At 52.5% G+C, this 21,182-nt stretch overlaps 1 protein-coding gene across 6 annotated transcripts in view; it reads right to left on the reverse strand.

Moving 5' to 3' along the window:
• PTPRS (protein tyrosine phosphatase receptor type S) overlaps nt 1-21,182 on the reverse strand; it is a gene marked incomplete at both ends in the record, with an annotated part of 92,946 nt that overhangs the window by 3,462 nt on the left and 68,302 nt on the right. For 3 of the 6 annotated variants that reach the window (XM_080359305.1, XM_080359304.1, XM_080359303.1), the window contains 13 exons: nt 677-855; nt 1,304-1,589; nt 3,192-3,346; nt 3,455-3,574; nt 4,403-4,578; nt 7,256-7,379; nt 9,769-9,866; nt 15,217-15,329; nt 17,045-17,056; nt 18,019-18,176; nt 19,676-19,891; nt 20,063-20,156; nt 20,558-20,811. In XM_080359305.1, the coding sequence (XP_080215431.1) occupies nt 677-855; nt 1,304-1,589; nt 3,192-3,346; nt 3,455-3,574; nt 4,403-4,578; nt 7,256-7,379; nt 9,769-9,866; nt 15,217-15,329; nt 17,045-17,056; nt 18,019-18,176; nt 19,676-19,891; nt 20,063-20,156; nt 20,558-20,811 (1,985 nt within the window). Of the gene's footprint in view, nt 1-676; nt 856-1,303; nt 1,590-3,191; nt 3,347-3,454; nt 3,575-4,402; nt 4,579-7,255; nt 7,380-9,768; nt 9,867-13,718; nt 13,767-15,216; nt 15,330-17,044; nt 17,057-18,018; nt 18,177-19,675; nt 19,892-20,062; nt 20,157-20,557; nt 20,812-21,182 lie in introns of all 6 variants that reach the window. The other 3 variants (XM_080359301.1, XM_080359300.1, XM_080359302.1) reach the window with 2 other exon arrangements.

Genomic DNA, 21,182 nt, shown 5'->3' on the forward strand with positions numbered 1-21,182 from the left:
TGGGGAAGGACGAGACCAGTGCAAGGGCAAACAGGGCACGAGGGCTCTCTGGTGCTAATGGTTAAAAAAGAAAGCCAGTACTGAAGCTCTCTCTAAATATCACTCCAAGGAGCAAATCCAGATGAACAGGATGCCCTGTATAGAACAAGGTGTAACATGCTGGATTCCTGGAACTAGAATCCATGTTTTCTGGGCCTGAGTAGCACCAAGAATGGAAGTGCCAGGCCTGGAGATGCCCAGAGCACGGTGCACGTGCCCAGGGCTGCTCCGTCCCCGGCTTCGCTGCCGGGCTCTGCGCACACCAGGACGGCGGCAGCTGGAGCCCGTGGCACCGGTCACCGGGGAAAGCTGTCAGAACAACCACAGCCCCACATCACTCATGTCATCATAAAAACCTAATCTGTTTTTAGAAACCTCCCGATGGCAAAAATCCACCCCTCACTGGCACGCTGCGTTTAGGACCTGCAGCTGGAGAAGGGTTTAGTTTGCTTCAGGGTGTAAGTCACTTTAAGACTATAGAGAATAGAGCTTCTCATGAGGCTGTAGGAGCACTGCAAGGGGGAATTTCCCTGCGGCACAGGCAGATCAGGGGACAGAACAGCTCTAGTCCGACCCTTAGTACTTCTGCACCCCCAGCCTCACGCACAGAAACTTCTGGCAGCGAGGAGCCGCGTACCTGTAGCCGTCGATGAAGCTGGCGTTGATGTAGTCGGAGCCCTCCACGCCGCGGATGGGCTGCAGGCAGACCCGCGTGGTCTCGTACGGCATGATGTTCACCAGGCGGTTCTTGAACTTGTTGCACGGGAGGTTGGCGCTGATGAACCGGGAGGTGTGGGCTTTGGAGTTGGCGAGTCGCTGAAGGCAAAAGCAGAGTCACAACCGGCTCTTCACCTTTATTTTTGGTGGCTTGAGCCCTACGCCGGCCCACTTAACTTGCCCTCCATTCCACCACATTATTCTACCTGTTTGTTTTTGTGGTGGGTAAGGACAGAGTTTGAGACTTTCTCCCCAGCAAAACTTTCAAAGAAATAATAATAAAAAAACCTTAAAACCCCAATCTAAAGGGTGAGCAAATTCAATCTGGATTTGAAACGACCAGACGAGCCTCCCGCAGCAGTAGGTAGTTCATCTCCCCTGGGAACCTCAGTAGAAGTCAGAAAAGTAATTACTTCTCTAACGTGGAACCAAAAAGTTCCATCAGCCGTCTAAAGGCTCCCTGTGTGCTTCGTGTGAGCAGCAGCACCACAGAGCTCCCCTGAGCCTGCCCAGTGACCACCGTCCCCGTTCCAGCATCCCCCGTTACCTTGAACTCCAGCTCCATGCCCGTCACGTGCTCCCCGACCTCAATCTGCGCCAGTTTCTGGATGTAGGTGTAGAGGTTCCGCGCTGGCACCTCCGTGTTGCCGCACGCGACGGCCTCGAGCAAGGCATCGTGTATAAAGCTGTACTGGTCCTCTGTCTGTACCATGTAGTTGCGCTGTGACCTCATGAGGGTGACGTGCCCATAAATGTCCACCGTTTTCTCGTGTTTTATCCTCTCGAGCATGGCGTCGATCACGATGAAGCAGCCGGTCCGGCCAACGCCCGCACTGGAAGGAAAAGGGGGAAAAACAATGAAGCGATGGGCTGTTCTGGGATGGGCTGTTCTGGGATGGGCTATCCAGCTGTTTCGTGGATTTTGTTGTATGATAAGAACGTGCCCAGTTGACCTGGTGCTGGTCGGTGCTGCTGCTCACTCACCTCAGCACTTCATCATGTGGGTCTGGGGCAGTTGTGCAGGGGACGGGGTGACCCAAAATGTCACCAGCACTGCAGTGTGTGAGCACTGTGCTGCACCAGGGCCACAAAGTCTGCACTGGAACCTAAAAATCTGCTTCTCTGAACCCCACCTGGGCCACAACAGCACGATCCGAACCGGCAGACGGAAAGGTCCCTCATCTCTGTACTCGGGCTCAGCTTTGTTCAGCTCAGTTTAGCAAAACCTTGCCCAAAGCTGCCCCTGGAGCTGTGCCCGTTGCCCCTCCACACCGATCTGCCCCATTGCTCCTGTGTTTCTCATGTGCCATCCCGGGACAGGAGCTCTCACAGTTCTGACAGTTCCAGGTAGGGGCTCCAGGCTCGAACAAAGGGCCAGCATGATCTGAGGGCTTAAAAAGCACATTTAATCACTCAGATCTTTCAGCAGCTGAGAAACTACTGATGTTGTAATGAGTAACATGCGTCACCTCTTTTCCTAAATGTTTTTGTGCACCGAGGTAACATCAAACTTGCGTGTAATGGCATTTGTGAATCAGCAGGGCTCTGCGAGTCTGTGCATTTGCTGCTGCTAATAAAGGGTTTCCTTTTACTATTCCAGTGCAGTCCCTTTTTTCATAAAGCCCCCTTGATCTCTGTTAATTAGACTGCCTAACACCTGAACCAAGCAGGTGACTGGAGCTTTGGCAAGAATTTAGCAGCTGATCTGGGAGCCGCTTCCTGCACGTTGTGAGCTGACAGGTCTCTCTATTCATTTTCTGAGAGGTGCGCGATAATTGCCATCTGCGAGGTTAGCGATAAGTTGCCCACTTACAAAGACTGTTTGAATGGCATCCTCTAGGAGAGGCAGGATTAGCTTCCCCCGCAGCCTGTACCATTCAGATGTCTTTCCTCGGCGCCCAGGAACCTGCGGGCTCCTCCTCACCCTCCCGAGGAACACGGGGATTTATCTCGGTTGAGGCTGCAAGCGTTCCTCCTTGGGTTGTAAATTGAATTAGGGAATGCTACCTGCCCATGGGGGCCTTCAGTCGTTATCAGAATAGCTGCAGCACTCAAAAAAACCCCTTTCAATCACTGTCAGCTCTCCCTTTGACAGCAGAGGCAGCTCTGCCTCCCAAACACCTGGTGCGGCAACACCGAGCAGCTTCCCTGGTCGCTCCCAACCTCCCTCCTTCCCCACGGTGACAACAACAACGCGACACAGACCCAACACCAGGACCGTGAGGGGCACCTCCTGTTCCCAACAAGGTCTGAGTGATCTGCTGCAAACTAAACTCACCACCTGAAGAAATTCCATGCTCAAGGAAAACCCCAAGTACCCTCCTCAGATGGCTCAGGGTCTCACAAGGAGACTCACAAGGTGCAAATCAACGTCCTACCAAAATTCCACCCTCCCCAGATGGCCCCATGCGAGGTTAGGTGAGGGAAATCGGTACCTGCAGTGCACCACGATGGGACCAGCGTCAGGGGGGTTGCAGGTTTTCACCCGTCTCAGAAAAGCCAGGAACGGGGTGGGGTACTCGGGCACCCCGTGGTCAGGCCAGGCTGTGAACTGGAACTGGCGGACCTCCCGCTTCTCGCTGGAGCCGTTCTGCAGAGCAACGTGCACCAAGAGTCACACGGGCACCAGGACCCTGCCCGGCTGTGTACGGAGAGCGTCTGCAGCTCATGGCCGGGGAAGAAACAGGAGACAGCTCACCTTGTGGAGGGAGAACGTGCGAACGCAGAACGTGGCCAACTCTATGGTGTCGAGTAACGTCACTTGAATCATTCCATAGGTGTCTGTACCTCGGCCCGGCCAGTACTGGTCACACTTTATCTGGAAAACAGGAGGCATTGCTCAGCGCTGGCACAAACCCTGCACTGCATGGAACACCATCACTTTGGTTGGAAAAGCCCCTCAAGATGATGGAGTCCAACCATAACCCAGCCCTGTCCCTGCCCCATGTCCTGAGAACCTCATGTCCGTCTGTCCAGCCCTCCAGGGATGGTGACTCCAGCACTGCCCTGGGCAGCCTGTTCCAATGCCCCACAGCCCTTTGGGGAAGAAATTGTTCCCAGATCCAACCTCACCCTCCCCTGGCGCAACTTGAGGCCGTTTCCTCTGCTCCTATGAGGGGAAGCTCATTCCAGAAGTGCCCTGATGTTGTTACAGGTGACGCTGGGCAGGTCACTGAGGGGAGGGAAGGCACAAGAAATGTCTTTCCAGAGCACCACGACTGGACAGACCCGGCATGAAAAGCTCCTACTGACTAAGCACAGGCTTTGATGCACCACATCAATCATGCGGACAACAGACTGGAATGATCCCCAAGATTAGAGTGGATGTTCTGGGGCTTGTTAAACAAGAGAACTGAGTGTGAAAATTGCCACATGATTAACTCCCAGACAGACCTACAAAGCATGCGGCGGGCTTGAGTGTCCTCTTCTCTTGGAGCTGCAAAGGAGGCTCCAGCTTGCCAGGCTGAATGGTTTGTTTTTTTTAGAAATGCAACGAATCACTGAACTTTCAGGGTGCTGGCAACGCAGGCACAAATCCCCCCGACATCGCTGTGGGCTGCGGATCAAAGGGATTTGCTGTTCCCCAACCCCACCCTCCAATCCCCCAGGATTATGACTAACTCGTCATTCCTCTCATGCATCTTACCCGTGATTTCTCCTCCAGCTTAGTCATCATCACAATAGTAGCTGATCGCTGCTCCCACACCATCCGCCAAAAGTCTCCAAAGGTCTCTGGCAGAGGCCCCTGCGTGGCGATGTAGGCGTTCTGCTTCCGATAGCCGTCGATGTAGTTGGCGTTGATGTAATCGCTGCCCACAATTCCTGTGTTAAACCAGCAAAAGCGAGTTAGTGACTTGAGCAGGACTTTAGGGAGCTGGAAGCACGAGGAGATCTTTGCAGGGATGTTGTTAGAGAGAATTCCCCTGCAAAAACACCGCAGCCTTCACAGCTTGGTGGGCTGGAGTCCCAGCTGGGAGATCAGGAGCTTTCCATGTTGTTCCCAGCTGAAGCTCCTGCCTCGACGGTGCTGCAGTGCAGGGAGACAAATAACTTCTTGCCAGAGATATTAGAGACCAACTATTAAAGCCTGGAAACCATGATCTTCTTACTGCTGTCGCTAAGAGGAGCAGAAGTCCTGGCCTAGGACTGGTCTTAAATAGGACAAAAACGAGTCCTTGTCCCAGAACGCCCAGTCTGGGCAGCAAACGCACCTGCTTGATGCACAGCCCAGTCCAGAGCCTAATGTGAGCTACAGCTGGGCAAAGTCAGGGACAACAAACCAGGCTTGATTCAGCCAGGAAAGGCTTCGAAATTACAGGCTTTGACTTGCTTTAAATTGTCCAGTGTCATTTTTAGGACTGGTTTTTTACTATTCACACGCATTCCAGGCTGAGCTGCAGCTGCTTTGCCCGTGTCCTTGCTCGAGGGGTTGGGTACGAGTGGCAGGAGGTGCTGCCAGAGTGAAGAGCAGGATTGGGACACGGCAGGAGGAAACGGCTCCGAGTTAAACGGACACCGGCAAACGCTGCCGTTCAGGTTCGGCTATAGAGACCCTCCGGATTGGAACGGAGGATCCGCCTGTGCGCTGAGCTGGCCTGTTTCAATGCTGGCAGGTTCTGCTAACCTGTGATTAACTCGGTACCCAACGCTTAACTCGTGTCTCGAGGGGGAGCCACGGGTGGGAGCGGCACCCCCATGAAACTGGGTCGCTGCTCCTCATCCTGCTGCAGCCGCCGCTGCTCCCGTTGGCGCGAGCGATCCGGCTGAACTGCCTGCCCGTCCTCAAGGGTACTCGGTAATTTCAGCTGCTGGTAGAAATGGCTTTTGATTAAATTTCTGGAGGGTTCCCTGCCCCCATTCCTTCCCAATCTGAAATTTCGGGAGGGGAGGCGGCTGTGCTGGGCAGGAACGTGAGCAAGGCTGAGCTGCTGGAATTAATCGCCTCTCCAGCCCCCTCGGGTCCGCTCGGTAATTTGAAATGGTGGCCGTGAGCTCCTGCAATGTTTCGCGGTGTGACAGGCCCAGTTACAGAGAAGTCACGGAATTAAAGCCACTGCTTCTTCCTGACCAAGGCGGCGGTGACAATCTGCAGCCTTGACAAACCCCGACTTTAAAACAAAGAGAAAGCAACAACTCATTCCTCTAACTCTTTTCATCTTTCAGCCCTCAGCACAAAATACAGCCTGGTAGGCAAGAACACGCCAGCCAGGACAGGTCAGAACCTCTCAGAGGCTTGAAAATTAAAGCTTGGCCCGTCATACTTGCCCTGTGGGTCCCTCACGATGCCACTGCCCACATCCAGCCCTGTGGTCCTGCGTCCCCAAGAGCTGCGATCAGCCCCAAGTGTCCTTCATTCCTATCCCTGTGCTCTTCTCTTTCCCCTTGAATGACGAGGCAACTTTTTAAAGACTTTGTTTTCCTTGGCTTATACAATATTAATCTCGGAAGAAAACCAAGCCAGAACACAGTCATCTTCCCAATGAGAAATGTTTAAAATCCTCCAACAGCAGACAAGACCGATCCAGATTTGTGCAGATTTTGGCAAGTCACCGCAATCCGCTGCCACCCCAAACAGCTCTTCCCCATCCCCACTTCCTGAGTTACCCAGCATTCGATTATTCTGGCAATTCCCTTGTCACAAAAGCTTCTGAATTGACCTCCACGTTCCCCAGGGGGTTATTAGGACACCCCATATCCTCTCTGCTCAGATGATCAGCTCTTAGCAATGCAAGACCAGCCTTAAATGCTTTATCCGTACAGCACAGCCACACACAGCCCGAGATGATGGAACTCAAATGTCATCTTGGCAGCGGCACGCAGAGCAGGTGCCCTGTTAAACTCCATCTCCTCTCCGCTAAAAGCCCCTCTTACCCCAGCGTGCACCAGAGCAATTCTGTCAAGAGCCACGGGTTGTGAAATTCAGTGTAAATTTTCTGACTGCACCATCGCTCCCGTAAGAAGCTCAGGAAACAATTTGTGACCTACCAGTCTAACACTAACCTCTTCTTATTCTCAGCTTTTCAGGGGCCAGGAATGCAGCAAGAGCTGCATATCAAGTATTTGCATCTGCACAACACAGCAGCCACATCTTTGCTACGCTGCTGACACTCACATATGTACAATTAGCCCTGCACTTACTTCTCATTCATGTGCCGTACAGAAACACCGCACAGCCATCGGCACCCGTTCCTGCTCCATCTAAAGCACCATGTGGGCTGAATTCTTCCCGTTAGTCAGAAATGTAACGAGCGGGTTCTCCAAGTAAAGGGAACAGTTTCTTGATAAACCGGCCCTTGAAATGAGAGATGGCAGCTCTGGGGAATATGTCAGTCACCAGAATTTAACAAATGCCTGGTTTACAGAGCAATCTCCTGCCTGCTGAACTCCCAGGGAGATGCTATGGAAGAATATAAAGAGAGGGTAGCAGGGAAGGGAGGAGAGCGCACGCAATGTGTTTCCCTGCAGCAGCACAAACACGTAGGAGTCGAGATCGCGGTACCTTCGATGGGCAGGAGGATGACACGCGAGTGGTCGTAGGCGATCACGTTGGCGTAGCGGTTCTTGGGCTTGTTCACTTCGAGGTTGGAGTGTTCCCAGGTGAACTGCTGGCCAGGGTCGATGGACTGCAGGAAGCAGGAAATGGAAGAGTCAGACAGGAGGAAAAGCAGCAAATCAAGCTCTGAACACCCTGCAGGCCAGATCATGGCCCCAAAGAGCCAGCTCAGGAGCGCAGCGTTCAGTTTGCTTCCCTCCAGAGCCGATCTTTGCTGCGGAAAAGCCCCAGCCCGGCGGCACAGGGCGCTCGGGTCCCATATCTCTCTCAGCCCCGAGCGGTACCCGTGATAATTCCCCCTCGGGCACGATGCAGCACGACCCGGTAGCAAAAGCACCAGCACAATTCCAGGCTGCAGCACAGAGGCCTCGGATCGTGCTCCTGCCGGGGCTGCGCTGCGTTAGTTACAGCCTGACACTGATAAATGGCTGCAATTGGGGGAGAACAACAGCAACAATCACATCGGGATGTATTTATGAAATGATGAAGAGGCTAAATCTGCACATGGTTAAACTAAACGATTAAGAGGACATAAATATACCAGTGTCTCGGTGAGGACTAATATCTGGAGAAGAAGATATTGAAGCTGAGACAAGGTTTATGAGATGAAACACCAGGGAGGGGACGGGGCTGCCCATGAAGAGCAGGGACAGCGTCACTTGGGACACCAGGGTGCTGTGTGGGCGTTTCTGGTGCCAAGAGGGGGGAAGCACCAGGGGAGTCTGGCAAAGAAGGACCCTGACCCTACAAACTGAATTAATGCACCTTTTTCCTAGAAGGGAGGAATAAAAAACCCCAATGAAATGCTCTGGAGAGAAAAACCCTCTCTGCCTGTCCTGCTGATTTATGCCAGGTTTGGTGGTTGTGGTTTTTTATTCTCTAAAGTCCAGCTGTCCCAGATATGGAAATTAGGTTAATTACGTTTACCTTTAAATCCTCAGCCGGAGAATTAAATAAAACAAGGGCTTAATTCCTTCATCATTTCGCAGAGCCCGAGGGGTTTGCCTCAATTGCAGGCTTGGCAGGAGCGTGCCGAGTTGGGTTTCTCGCTGTTCCCTCTCCCTGCGCGTCCCCGGCCGCTGGGGACACGGTCCCGCGCATCCTGCCTGGCTCTGTCCCTTTGAGGTCGGTCCTCGCCCATCACCCTGTGCCAACCCCGGAGCTCAGCGCCGCTGGTTGTGGCAACGTTGGTCCAAAACCACCCGCCACAAACGTCCTCTCGCCGCGGAGCGTTTCAAACTAATGGGTATTTATACTGTTGTAATGTGTCTGTTTGCTCTCTATCCCTCTAATCTCGCCTCGCATTCATTTCATTAGTGATGTTTGTTTAGCCCTGGCTCTCCCACTAGAGGAGGTTGTGCTGGAACCAAGCCAGGGCACTTGGGATATTACATTATGCAAATCAGTCTTGGAAATCTGGATAGAGCACATTAACAGGCTCCCGCTCCCCCCGTGCGCCGCTGAGAGCCCCCAGCACAGCAAAAGCACCTTCTCCAGCATGCAGCCCCCTCCGCGGAGCTGCAAGCGCGGGGAGAACACAGCCCTTCATTCAGAAAACAGCCCCTGCAAACAGAACTAAGCACTCCGGACTAGTTATTAGTCAAAAAAACCCTAATCGGGGCATTTTATGTCTTTGGACAGCGACGACAACAACAAAGAAATCAGTGGTATGTTCAATCTGCACTGGGGTTTAAGCAGCGCTGGTGCAGCCACGACGCTGGTTGTGCAAGGAGCTGGTTTGTGCAAGCGCACGGCCCTTCCCCGCACGGTGACAAGGACGCTAGGCCATGTATCGGTGGTAACAGGGGGGGTATGAGGCTTTTCTCCTTCCCTCCGTGTGCCAGGACTGGCCTGACCCGTCAGGTGGGAATGTCACAGTCAGGGACGGTGATTTGCAATGCAAGTCCTGCAGTCACAGCTGGTCACCCGCACGAGCCCCTTTGAGTAACCAGAGATGAGCATAAAGGAGAAAAATATAGTACAAAACCCCCAGACAAGCCAAGCCAAGCACAAATCATCCTGTTTTCTCTGCTTTAGCTCTGTGGCCGCAGATCCCGTAGCTGGGGAGGACTTACCGCTTCTCTCGCCCAACGTCAGCGGAGTAAAACTGGGTATCGTGTTCCTCAGCTCCGTCCTCTCCGTGTCCACAAGAAAGACACAAAGCACCCCAGACACCTCCCCGTCCCCAGCTCGTCTGTGCGGAGCCGCGTCCCCCTTCCAAACGGAGCTCAGACCCTGCCAGGACAGGGACAGCCCAGTGACCTGCCTCATTTTTATGATCTGGAACTGAACCCAGCAAAGCGCTGGGCAAAACTACTTCACTTCCAATTCATAAATAGCTTTTTTAAGATTTCAGCTAACCAGATCGTTAAAATGAAGCCATGTTTATCTGGATGAGGGGCTGTCTGAATTCCCTAATTCGCTCTGCGAACCCATGCACAGCACTCTCTTGCTCATACCTCATACTCTTGGGACAATTTCAGGTTATCGTTAGCTTTGAGATGCTCTGTGTGTTCAGCCAGCTCGGAAACGGGGATTGGTGGGTGGCTGAGCATACCTAAAAGACAAGACAGCAGGAGAAGAAGCTCGTTTAATCATAACTAAAATTCACAACCGTGGCACATTTTATAAGAAAGAAGAAACAAGAAAAGAACAAAAAATTACAATGTAAGATCTGCAATGAAAGTAGGGAGGTTAGAAGAGAAGAATTCAGGGCTCGAAATTGTGTCCTTGGAAGTAAAAAATAAAATCAAGGAAATTAAATTAAAAAAAAACACCAAAACAACAAACGGTAAAATGAGAGTGTTCCCGTGATGGCCCCATTTTCAATGTGTAAATCGGAGCGGAACAAAAAGGAAAATCCAAAGAGCAGATGCGTGTTAGCGATTCCAATAGTGGACTTAAAATGAGCAAATGCTGCCAGAGGAACCTACGCAGCAAATGTGACAGCACCCGCAATGATCGGAACCCAAGCCCAACGCAAAAGAAGGGAAGGGGCAGGGATGCGGCCGACCTGGCGATGGGGCAGGGAATGCAGATGGGGCAGCAGGGGAGGCTTTTCGGGAATTGTTCTTTTTGGTTCGGTGAGCTCAGGTTGGATCGCACCATCCCCAGGGCGCGACCGGGATAGGAACGTCGGGCACGGGCTCCTCTCCCTGCTCGAGATGGGGGTGACGGCTCCGTCCTCACCCTCCCCGTCCCTCCTGCAGCCGGGCTGCCCGACCCCTCGCAGCTCTTGGGGACGTCGTCACCTTTTGTGATGGGAGAGGCGGAATAAATCCTCTTGCCCCTTCTCAGTCTGGGGGATCGGGGAACAGTTTGCTGCAGAGACTGACGCCTCGCGACCCTGGTTTAGCTGCTGCCCTTGTAATTCTCGTATCAGGGCAGCAGATCTGCCAGGGAACAGACTCTGAGACATACTGGAGGGCCACGCTGCATCGGACTGGTCAGACTGGGGGGACATCACAGCCACCAACGGGGCTGAGCAGCGAAGGCACGTTCAGTTTTGTCTGAAGCGTGATTTGCACATCCTGCTCTGAGATGGGCAGCGGGAGCTCTGGAAGGAGCAGGGACCTGCCCGTCCCACCATCTCAAACAGCTATGCTGCAAATTCAGGCGGAAAAGCGCTCCGTGCTTTGCTCATCTGCATTGGATGATGTTTTTCCAAAGGCTTCCCATGCTGTCTGCCCGCCGATCCCGCTCCAAACGGCAGGGGACAGGCAGGGACGGCAGCACGGCGACAACCCCGGGCGGTGTCCCCAATGAGAAGGACGGGAGTGGAGGAGAGATGGAAGCCAGGGAGAATTTCGAGCCCCGTGGGTGTTGGTGCGTGACGAAGCAGCGGCGGTGGCAGAAGCATGGTCAGATACTCTGAAAACTCAGCACAGAGATGGCAAAGCAAGCATGACATCCTCAGTTTTACAGTGACTTCTAGAGAGACGCCGCCTCCCCCAGGCCTGGGGACAGGACGGGTCTGTCACAGAGCCCGGGTTTAACCACCGCTCCAACAGGTTTCTCCTAAGCTAACTAGATATCTGTTTTCAGCACAAGGAATTCTGGCTGAAAATAGGACGGGGAGGGCGGGATAGACCAAAAAAGCTCACAAAAATAACCCCAAGTGTTCTGGAGGCCGTGCTGGCTCCGCTCTAGCCTGCCGGGATCGAGGCAGAAAGGTTTGTGCAGTTCGGGGAGGAAAAGGTCAGTGTCTCGCTGTCCTGGAGCCCATCGTACCCAGAGAGGGATTTCTCCTTCATCCAGCCCAGTGCCACAGCACCAGATGCTGACGGGGGGCACTGGGAGGAACTGGTTGTCTCTCCGCCCAAGTGGGATGGAGATGCCTGATATCAGAGACCAAACACTTCTCAGTGTCTGTCCCTCTGCCTCTGAAAGCAAGGGCTGAATACACCTTGAGCTGCAGCGGAACAGCAAAGCTCAGCCCCACTCAGAACAACTCCTGGCAAGTCAATGACGCTGTTTGCAGATCTCTGTGGTCACCCCCTCACCGACCGGCGTCCCCTGCGCTGGATGAACTTGGGCAGCTGCTCCCACCTGATTCTGCTGCAAAAACCTCAAGTGTGCTTAGAAACACAGCGTGATCAGCGAAATCCCAAACGATGGGCACGTAGGTTAAAAGGAAAAAAAATAAACCATCAGAAAACCCAGTAATAACAAGAAAAGCCTCTTTGGCTTAGAAGTCATGGAGCAACGTGTGTCACTCCCTCTGAGCAACTGGGCCACGTGGGAACGGCCCACTGTGCCAATCTGGAACGAGAAATCCCGTTTCCCTTGAAGGCATTTCACAAGTTGCCTTCAGAAAAGCTCCATGAAAAATCCTCAGCGTGACTGGCTCCTGAAAACCAGCTCTGTCCCTTTGCTGGGAACATCCGTCCCCGTCCCCAACCGCTGTGAACAGACACACGGGAACTCGCCTTGTTCTGCTGCTGCTAAAGACACAAATCCCCTCGTCGGATCGATTTCTAGGGCTCTTTATAATAAAAGAAGACCGGAAACCTCTACAGCGATAAACACTTTCCTGGTCACAATGCCAAGTGCATCAGGGTTCCCATTAGGATCCAGGAGGAGTTTGATATTAAATGAACCAGGAGCGGCGCTTCCCAGCTGCTGCATCAGCTCCAGCAGCTTCGCTTTTGTTGGTTTTAATTCAATATCTCTCTTATTTTTTAAGACACAAAGGCAAATGGCTCACAGGTTCCTATGCCCAGCGGCCTCCAGGGCGGCCAAGGTTCGGCCAAGGCGTAAAAACCACACAAACCCCCTCTGTTCCAACAAGGGGGTGGAGAGGAGGTGGCAGGTGGAACAGGGACACTATTGCCAGGAATATTCAATACTAAAGAGAGTGATATTTGGATGAAACTATTCAGAAAAATGTCCTGGCCCCCTCATCTCCGAGCCACAAGCAGCATCTGTGACTCTTCACATTTGTCAGCTGAAACCTCACATCTAAAAGAAAGAAATCAAACCCAAAACCCACCCAGCAAAGCTGGGATCTTGGCTTCTAATGGGGATGAAGTTCCTTTAGAGCCAGTCTCATCTAACATTTCAATCACTTGAATCTCTCTAATCTTATCACAAAAGACTTGATTCTCTGTGCGCCAGCCAACTCGCCAGAAACGTCACCCTCAACATCTGTTCCATGGGCCAGAGCCCATTTTCTCCCTGCGAAACGGCGGCGGCTGGATGGCACTCGGCACAAACCCGGGCGTGCGGGAGGATGGAGAAGCCTCTGGTCCTTGTGCTCCTGGAACGAGTCGCTGCCAAGGACCAGACACCTGCCCCGGGTGGGAAACAGCCCTTTGTCCTTCATCTGGCACGAAACGGTGCTGAGGAGCGAGGGGCCCGTCAGCTCCTTCTCTCTTTCCCCCACATTACGAAGCGATGAACACAAAACACGCACACACACGACGCTCGCACACCGCTGCACAAAAGATGGCTTTCTGCCCAGGAATAAATACGCAGGACATTTAGCCAAGCTCCAGAAATGAAACGTCTTTGACAAGAAGGAGAAAAGGAAGCCTTGAAACCCAGGGCTTTTCTTTAGGGACAGCAAAAGAGACCCAGAAGGACGGCCAGTGTCCCACGCTGCTAGCGGGGCTCTATTCTGCTGCTACCCTTGTCTCGCAAAGGCCTGGTTGTGTGTTTGATACTGTAAAACTGGAAGCGCAGTTCAGACAAACAGATGGCACAGAAAAGGGACGAGATGGGCAAACGCTGCGGGAATACAGAGAATTCGGAAAAATAAACCAAAAGAAACCAAAAAGAAAAGGGAAAAGAAAAAGCAGGAACGAAACAGAATTGGAAAGGAAAGCGACAGAAGAGGAAAAAAATCATAATAATAATAATGGGAGGGGAAAAATGAAACCAACAGGAACAAAAACACACAGGAACTAACTTTCCAAGTCAAACTCAGGGTCACTGAGAGGGCTGCTCAGACCAGAATCTGCAGAAAACAGTAAAAAATGAATAAATAAAATATACACTTCTTTTAAAAATTTCATGCTAATAAAGAAACGAAAACCAACATAAATCTAAAGAGGAAAAGAAAGTTACTTTTTGTGCTGATTAAGCTAGGACAGATTTTCTCCCCTCTCTGAGATGCTCACACACTGGCCCGTTCCCAGGTCCCCTCCTGTTTTGCTGCTGGGGACATGAGACTCTGCTTGCTGGACCTGGGTCATCTGCCTGGAGAAGAACCTCCAGGTCCTCTTCTAAACCACAGTATATTGCACTCAACTGGCTTTAATTCAGACAGCACCTATGGAGTCTTCCCAGAGAAATACAACCTGCTGCTGGGCTACACCTGGGGCCACTCGGATCATCTCAAATGCCTTCAGACTCTCCTTCAAGAGCAGCACTAAGTAAGAGCTGATTTAGGGACCCCAGTGCTGCTGAACTGCTCTGCATTCACCCCTGCACGCTGGACTGAACCCGCTGCACCCCTCAGCTGAGACTCAGTCGTTGCTAAGCCTGGGCTGGCACCAGTGGGTCGTTCCTAACTCTTTTTGATATGAAACCCTCGCTTGGTGCTGCCTTTGTGCCTCCCCAAAGCTCCCTGCCAGCCTCACCCTGAGCAAACTCAGACAACGCTAAGGACAGGACTGGGATGGGAAACAGGAGCTGCAGAAACATTACTAACAAGCACAAAACAGCAAAACAATACAAACAAACTGAAAACAACAGCCAGCCCCCAAAAAGCACAATAAATTCCCTTCCAAACCCTCAAGCAGCAGGGGCTGGGAGGCAGAGGCGAGTAACAGCACGCAGGCACCGCTCAGCATCGTCTGCGTGAGGACGGGCCCGTCTGGGCAGTGTGGAGGTGCCATGCGGGCAGCTGGGACATGCACGGCCGTGGGGACACGCGTGGAGGGGACGGAGGGCGCACGGAGCCTCCGTTTGCAGCGCCAAGCCGGGGGATGCTGCCTCGTCTGCGCCAAGCGACCCGCTGCTCTCCCCTCTCGCACGGGGCAGGGCTGGCTCCGCACAGCAGCGTTTTGGCACAGATGTGGAAAGCAGCAGCTGCAGAGGTGGACAGCCTGCCCCGCTTCTCCTCCAGCGCCCCGGGATCTCCCAGTGCCAGGCACGGCAGCACCGCCGCTCTGGCAAGCTCGGCAGCTGTGTACTTAGCCCAGAATGCACCAATTTAGCCGGATAGCCAGGAAAACCCTCCTCGCTGATGGGCAGAGCCTGCGCAAAGTCCCCAAGGTTCACCGGCAGGTTTCCTTCAGCAGTCTCGCTTAGCAAAGACCGGGCTTTGAGGTTCCTTAGGCGCAGCGTAGCTCAGCGCCAGGGCTCAGCGCGGCAGCGGCTCTGGCAGGCAGGAGGGGGCTGAGCAAAGGGCAGTTGCTGCGCTCCTGCCTGCCCGGGAGAAAGGCCGGTTTGCAGCCGGTTACCTGGAGTTTGGAAGTTGATGCGCCTCATTTCCACAGGGTCCTTCGGGTGGTGAGGGGTGATTTCGGCGTTGTTCAGGAGGCATTTTGTCCGCGGCTCTGAATCTTTCCTTTTGCTTAAAAAACAACAAAGAAACAAAAAAGACAAAGCGTCTTTAGCTTATGAGCTTTTAATCTTTCCAGCTACTCAGGCACGTTCAGACCCACGCATGGTTCCCTCCAAAATCATGGCCAGATGCAGCCGAGGGTGTAAACTGCACAAAAGCCATCAGAAAAGGGATGGGGCTTGGGAAGTTTTGTCAGTGCTGTATCTTGGATGGGTTTACAATGGCTCAGCAGCTTTTAGACATTCTAGAAGTGTCCCCTTGTCACAGCGAGGAGCGGTGCTGTGATCTCGCACCTCCGAGCCGCCACTCAACCCTGCAGAGCAATGCAAGCGCAAACCCGGCCAAGCCATTTTCAGCCTGAAAGAACCAGAGCCAACAGAATCATTTGGAAAAGTACAGAATCTCCTGACCATGACCTTGGACATAAAATATGAGATAGCTCTGCTGGCTTGCTTAGGAGCTCACAGTGCCTGGCTGCAGACAGAGAAGTCAAAGCAGCGCTTTTCAATCTTTTTTGAGCCGCAGAACCCTAAAAGTCTGGGTTCCAAAACCAATGTAGCCACATCCTCTCCCATCACAGCTGCACCTGCTGAGATCTGTCTCACCCCCTTGCCAGAGCTGAAACCCGCTCCAACCTGCCAGCTGAGCTGCACATCCAAGTGCTCCCTAATATATGTTGCTCAGAAGCGGTTAGGTTAGCTGAGGCGGTTGAAAAGTCTTTGCTGACCTGGCTCATTCTCCTTGAAAAGAATTTGGAAGCAAAGCCCAGTGGTGATCTGAAGATGGGACAACCCCTGGCGAGGGAACAGGGAGAAGCTGCTGGCGGCAGAACTTCTCCAGTGGGCAGAGAACGTGCACCCACACCCTGAGGTCTGCGGATATTGTCCCTGCCCTTCCAGCACGATGGCTCTAGAGCTCCTGCCTCTTCTGCTCGGGTTGCGCAGAAGCCTCCAATAACATGCCTGCAGCAATAATAGCAATTACTTGGGCAGAGAGGAGGTTATTCAGTACATTTTTAGCCATCTCTTAATGTCATTAATAGCTAGAAGAAGTGGCATGAGCCCTGCCAGCGCCGCATGGGGCAGCATTTTGGAATTACACCACTTTGCAGTTTGAGAGTAGTTTATTTTTGCCGCAGTTCTGGAACTGCTGTTAATAGTTCAGTGGCTAAACCCATCAGTTACTTCCAGTGAAAGCTCTCCCAGCCTTGGAAATGGTTCAAAACAAGCCTCATTTTTGCAGTCATAAATGAACTCTCTCAGAAATCCCTGGATGATGGGGCACGAACAGCTTTTGCAATAGGATGAGGACAGCTCCGCCGGGGAAATTCTGCTTGCATCCAGCAGCGGTTCAGGGACGGCCTGCACGGAGCAGGCAGACGCGGAGAAAACCCGCTTTCACCTCTGACTGCAACACAAATGGGTGTTTCTCTGCTCCATTAACCCAACATTTTATGAGCCGTTTACTGTCACTGCTGCTCAGCTTGAGAAAGAGCCATTATGTTTAGGAATGGACAAGCAGGAGAAAGCTGGGCTTGCTTTGCTTTTTCTGCCCTGATTCAAACATGGTCCCGTGCTGGTGTGACACAGGGTGCCCTTTAGGACAGATCTAATGACAGAAACTGCACCAACAAAGCCCCATCACCACAGGCAGTAAACACTGCCTAACACACAGCTAGCCCAGCCAGAAAGAACCTCAGCAAGCAGCAAATCTGGTGCTCTTACCTGTCTGGTTTGCTGTCCAGGAAAGCAGCAAGTGGAGAGAAGACAAGACAAATGTTCAGGTTAGAAAGGACTTGCAGAGGAAGGGGGAAGAACTTGCTCAGCTCCAACCCTGGTAACACAGGTGGAAGTTGGGCCCAGCAGCGATTACCCAATTAGATCAGACACCAACGAGCAGCACCTGAGTCCCTGAGCCCAGAGCACCCCTGTGTCCAGCTGCCTCACACATGCTGGGACGCAAAACTGTGAACACAGCTGTGCAGATGGAAGCTGGAGCAGGGTCAGGAGAGCTCCCCCCATCCTGGGGACTACATGTCCCAGCTAAGGACACCCCTGCATTGGCCACAGATGCCATGTTGCCACTTTTCTTGATATATTTTGCTCAGCGTCTGCTTCCTGTCCTGTCCTTTCACAGCACAGTGTGGCCCACGTGTGCTGTCCCCTTCACGCACCACGAGCTGCTCTGAAAGCCATTGAAAAGGGTTGGGATTTCCAGCGGTTGTTCCCTCCTCTCTCCTGCAGACTCACATCACGGCCCTACTGCTGCTGCTCTTGTCTCCCAGCTCCAGCTGAAAACCAGTTTGAGAACACTGGAGGTCTCTGCTGATCCACAGCACAAAGGTGTTTTCTCTGCATCGCCCCTGGGGCGCCTGCAGCTGCGGCTGTGAGCAGCTCTGCTGGAGGAGATGGGCAAGACACCCGACAAACTCATTGCACATGTGCCGCAAGACTGTCTATAGACAAGCACAGCTTCACTGAGAGTGCCACAGGGTAGATTTGCAAGCAGCAAGTCCCTGTAGCTCATTGCTAATCTCTCCTGGGCCAGTCAGATCATCCCATTTCAGCATTTCTGCTCCAGGGCTCTGGTGCGGGTGGAAGGATTTGCCCTCAGCTCACAACCACAGGACCAAGGAGGAAATTCCCTTCAGGGGCCAGAGCTGGGGACATTCAGAACAGCCACAAGAAGCATCTCTTACTTTTTGTAGAGCAGGATGGCAATGACAATGCAGATGATGAACACCACGGCCAGGACGGGCCCGATGACCCAGATCAGCCCTTCCTCTCCATCAATGATCGGCTGAGGATCAGGGTTGTCCAGCTGGATGGGGTCAGAGAACGGACTAGCAGCAAAAGTCTGGAAGACACAAAGTTGTGGAACGGAGTTCAGAGATGGAACGAGGACCTAAAACAAGGGGCAAGCATCCAGTATTCCACAAGAGGAATTGCTAAAGAGGATGTGAGCTCTCTGCTGCGAAAACCAAATAGTCACAGAGAAAATGCCCTCTTGTTGGTAAGCACCCATATGAGAGGTGTCTTCTTTCTCCAATGCTCCAGGCAAGACAGACCACTGAAAAATCACATTCACATCAAGCTGCAGACTGGCTTGTGCCCATGGGCCACCTAATCTCATAGCCAGGAAGGTGCTTTTAGAAAACAAGTCGATGCTGCCCCTATTCCACCACATCCCCGAGCCCTCTCCGCTTCCACAAACACACAGATGCTTTCTCCAAGCTCTCCTGTAGCCATCTGGATTTTGACAGTCAGATGGGATTACAGAGAAAGAGGGAAGAGATTAAAACAAGACTTAACGCTTAGAAACAGTCTGGTCTGGTGACTGAAAAAAAAATAACCCTTACAATTAAATAGAAATTACTAAAATGCAATGTCTCCTCTGCTCCTGCTGCAGCGAGCTGGGCTCTGCAGGGCCATCAGAGGCACATGGAAACGCAGAGTCCAGACTAACAGGCATTGCCTGCTTGTTCTCACGCGTGCTACAGTGTCCTGAGCCCAGGAAGGCTGCGTTCCCATCCTACACAGAAACTAAACCACACGGAGCAGAACTGGCGTGTCCTGGTTTGTGGGGAAAGTCTGGGACAGGACAAGAACAGCAGATCTGGGCCCTTGAACACTATCAGCTCTCAGCAAGACTGAGATGCTGCTGCAAATCCGGGACCTCGTTCTAAAGCAGAAATTACCACAAGCTGCAGTAATCCGATTGAGAAACCCATTCAAAACCGTGTCAGCTTAAGCCCTTAATATCAAATACACAACTAAATATTTATTTGAGGGGGGAAAAAAAACCCCAAACTGAAAACCCTTAATTTCAAACAGTTCCCTGCTACAACTCCATAGGGGATTTAAAAACAAGAAAATATTAGACTGCTTCCTATTGTACAGGAGGGAGGAGGCAGGTAAATATTAAACCAGTTGTTTTCATAAATCCAAACACAACAACACTGGAATCAGTAGAATTGCTGAAGTGGTAAAAAGAGCAGAGAGCACAGCTAGTTTTGCATTAAAAACGCTCCCATCTCTGCTTGGTGGGGAACTTAATAATGACTAGAGTATGTGATGTGCTGCTCTCAAAGCAAGATATCTCAGGTCATTGCTCTAAGGACTATTAGGACAATGTTTGCGAAGCGGTTTGACCGAGGGGTCTCTGAACACGAGCGTATTTCTAAGTGGATAGTTCAGAACTCGCCATTCTGGGCTCAAATCTGGAGCCACAAGTGTAGCAAGTCCTGCCCATGGTGACCGGCAGCTCCCGAGGGAGCAGCTGCTGTCACTGGGCGATGATGGGGACACAGGGACACAAGCATGCGAAGAGGGCAAGAGAAAGCGGGCGGCACTTACGGCCTCAGGCTCCTGCAGCACGGCCAGGATGAAGATGACATATTTCTGCCCGGGCTCCAAGGCTCTGTTCTCGAAGTTGTCGTAGTGTTTCATGTCCCCCAAGATGAAGTGGGAGGGGAGGGAGCGAAAACGGGCAGCGATGTAGGGCTTGGGGAAGTCCAGCTGTCGGGAGTGGCGCAGACTTCGGCGCCGGAGCCTGGCAATGTCCTGAACCAGCTGGAGGAAGCGAAGGAACACTGTGAGCCCTTCAGCAACATCACGGGAGGAGGAGAAAGGAGACTCAAACCATGCAGCTCAGGCTGGCCTCACCTTAGCTACTCAGAACATGGAGCTCGGACACCCCGAACCCATCGAAACCATCCCAGCTTCAGTTCCAGCCACACTCACCTCCTCCAGGTCCATCTCCTCAGGGCTGCCCAAGGGGTTGAGGAACTGTCCGCCCCGGGACTTCCTCAGAGGCACCACCACAATGTAGTAAGCCCTAAAAGTCGGGAATGATCAGAAGAAATAGAAGGAATTAATCTCCTTCTGTGAGCTACAGAAGAAAAGAGTGCACACACTGATGTGGGAGGTTTGCCCGAACAGCCCCACTCTCCCAACCCAGCAAAGCCCTAATTTTTAATGTAGTAAAGTGTTATTGCTGCTCCTGGAATGAGCAGGGAATCGGTGCTAATCCCGTACGACACACCTCCTAATTTACTCCCTTTGCATTTCTTCAGGATCACCTTTTAGCCCTAGGAAGTAGCTCCACAAACCAACAGTAAGCAAGGCTAAAAATGCAGGGAACACAGCCCTGCCCTTGCAGGTTTGGATCCAGCCATCAGGGCTGCCCCCCAAAACATAACCCAAGCACCCCACATCTGCAGCTTATCAGAAACCTACTGGACAGGCACAGAGCTCTTCACGTCCGGGAGAATCACCACCACGTTGCCATCAGCGTCAGGCTTGTGGGTCACCTCTGGCTTCTTAGGTAACATGTCGGCGGCGGTCCAGGCAGCCACGTTCTGCTGCAGGCCACCCATGCTGTTGCCCCGGTTCATCAGAACGAAGTTGTAGAACGTGCGGGGCTTCAGGTTGGTGATGAGCTTCTTGGTGGTGCGGCCGTCCACGTCGACATTCAGCCCATTGTACTGGATCTGGGGGAGGCGAAGAGGCAGCGAAGTTGGCCTGTGAGCAAGGCTCATATTGCTCAAGCAGCCAAACTCCTCTTCCCCATTGCTTCGGTTTGCAGAGAGCACGGGGGATGGCTGCACCGTGTGCCACCAGAGCTGGTGCAAACACAGGAACGGGAGGTATCTGAGTGGGAAGCTGCAGGACGAAGCCTTGAGACTTCTCTGGGAAGAGAAATATTTATCTGGAAATGGGAAAATTATGGTAGCTTGGCTAGGGAGGCAATGATTTGGAAACAGAGGTGGGAATGCAACCCAACTGCTCCGCTTTTCAACCCTTCTCATTGACCTAGTGATTAACCGTTATCTGCTCATATCTGAGAAGCGAATCCAGAACT

The sequence above is a fragment of the Nesoenas mayeri genome (assembly GCF_963082525.1).
Source record: "Nesoenas mayeri genome assembly, chromosome: 25".
Classification (NCBI taxonomy): domain Eukaryota; kingdom Metazoa; phylum Chordata; class Aves; order Columbiformes; family Columbidae; genus Nesoenas; species Nesoenas mayeri.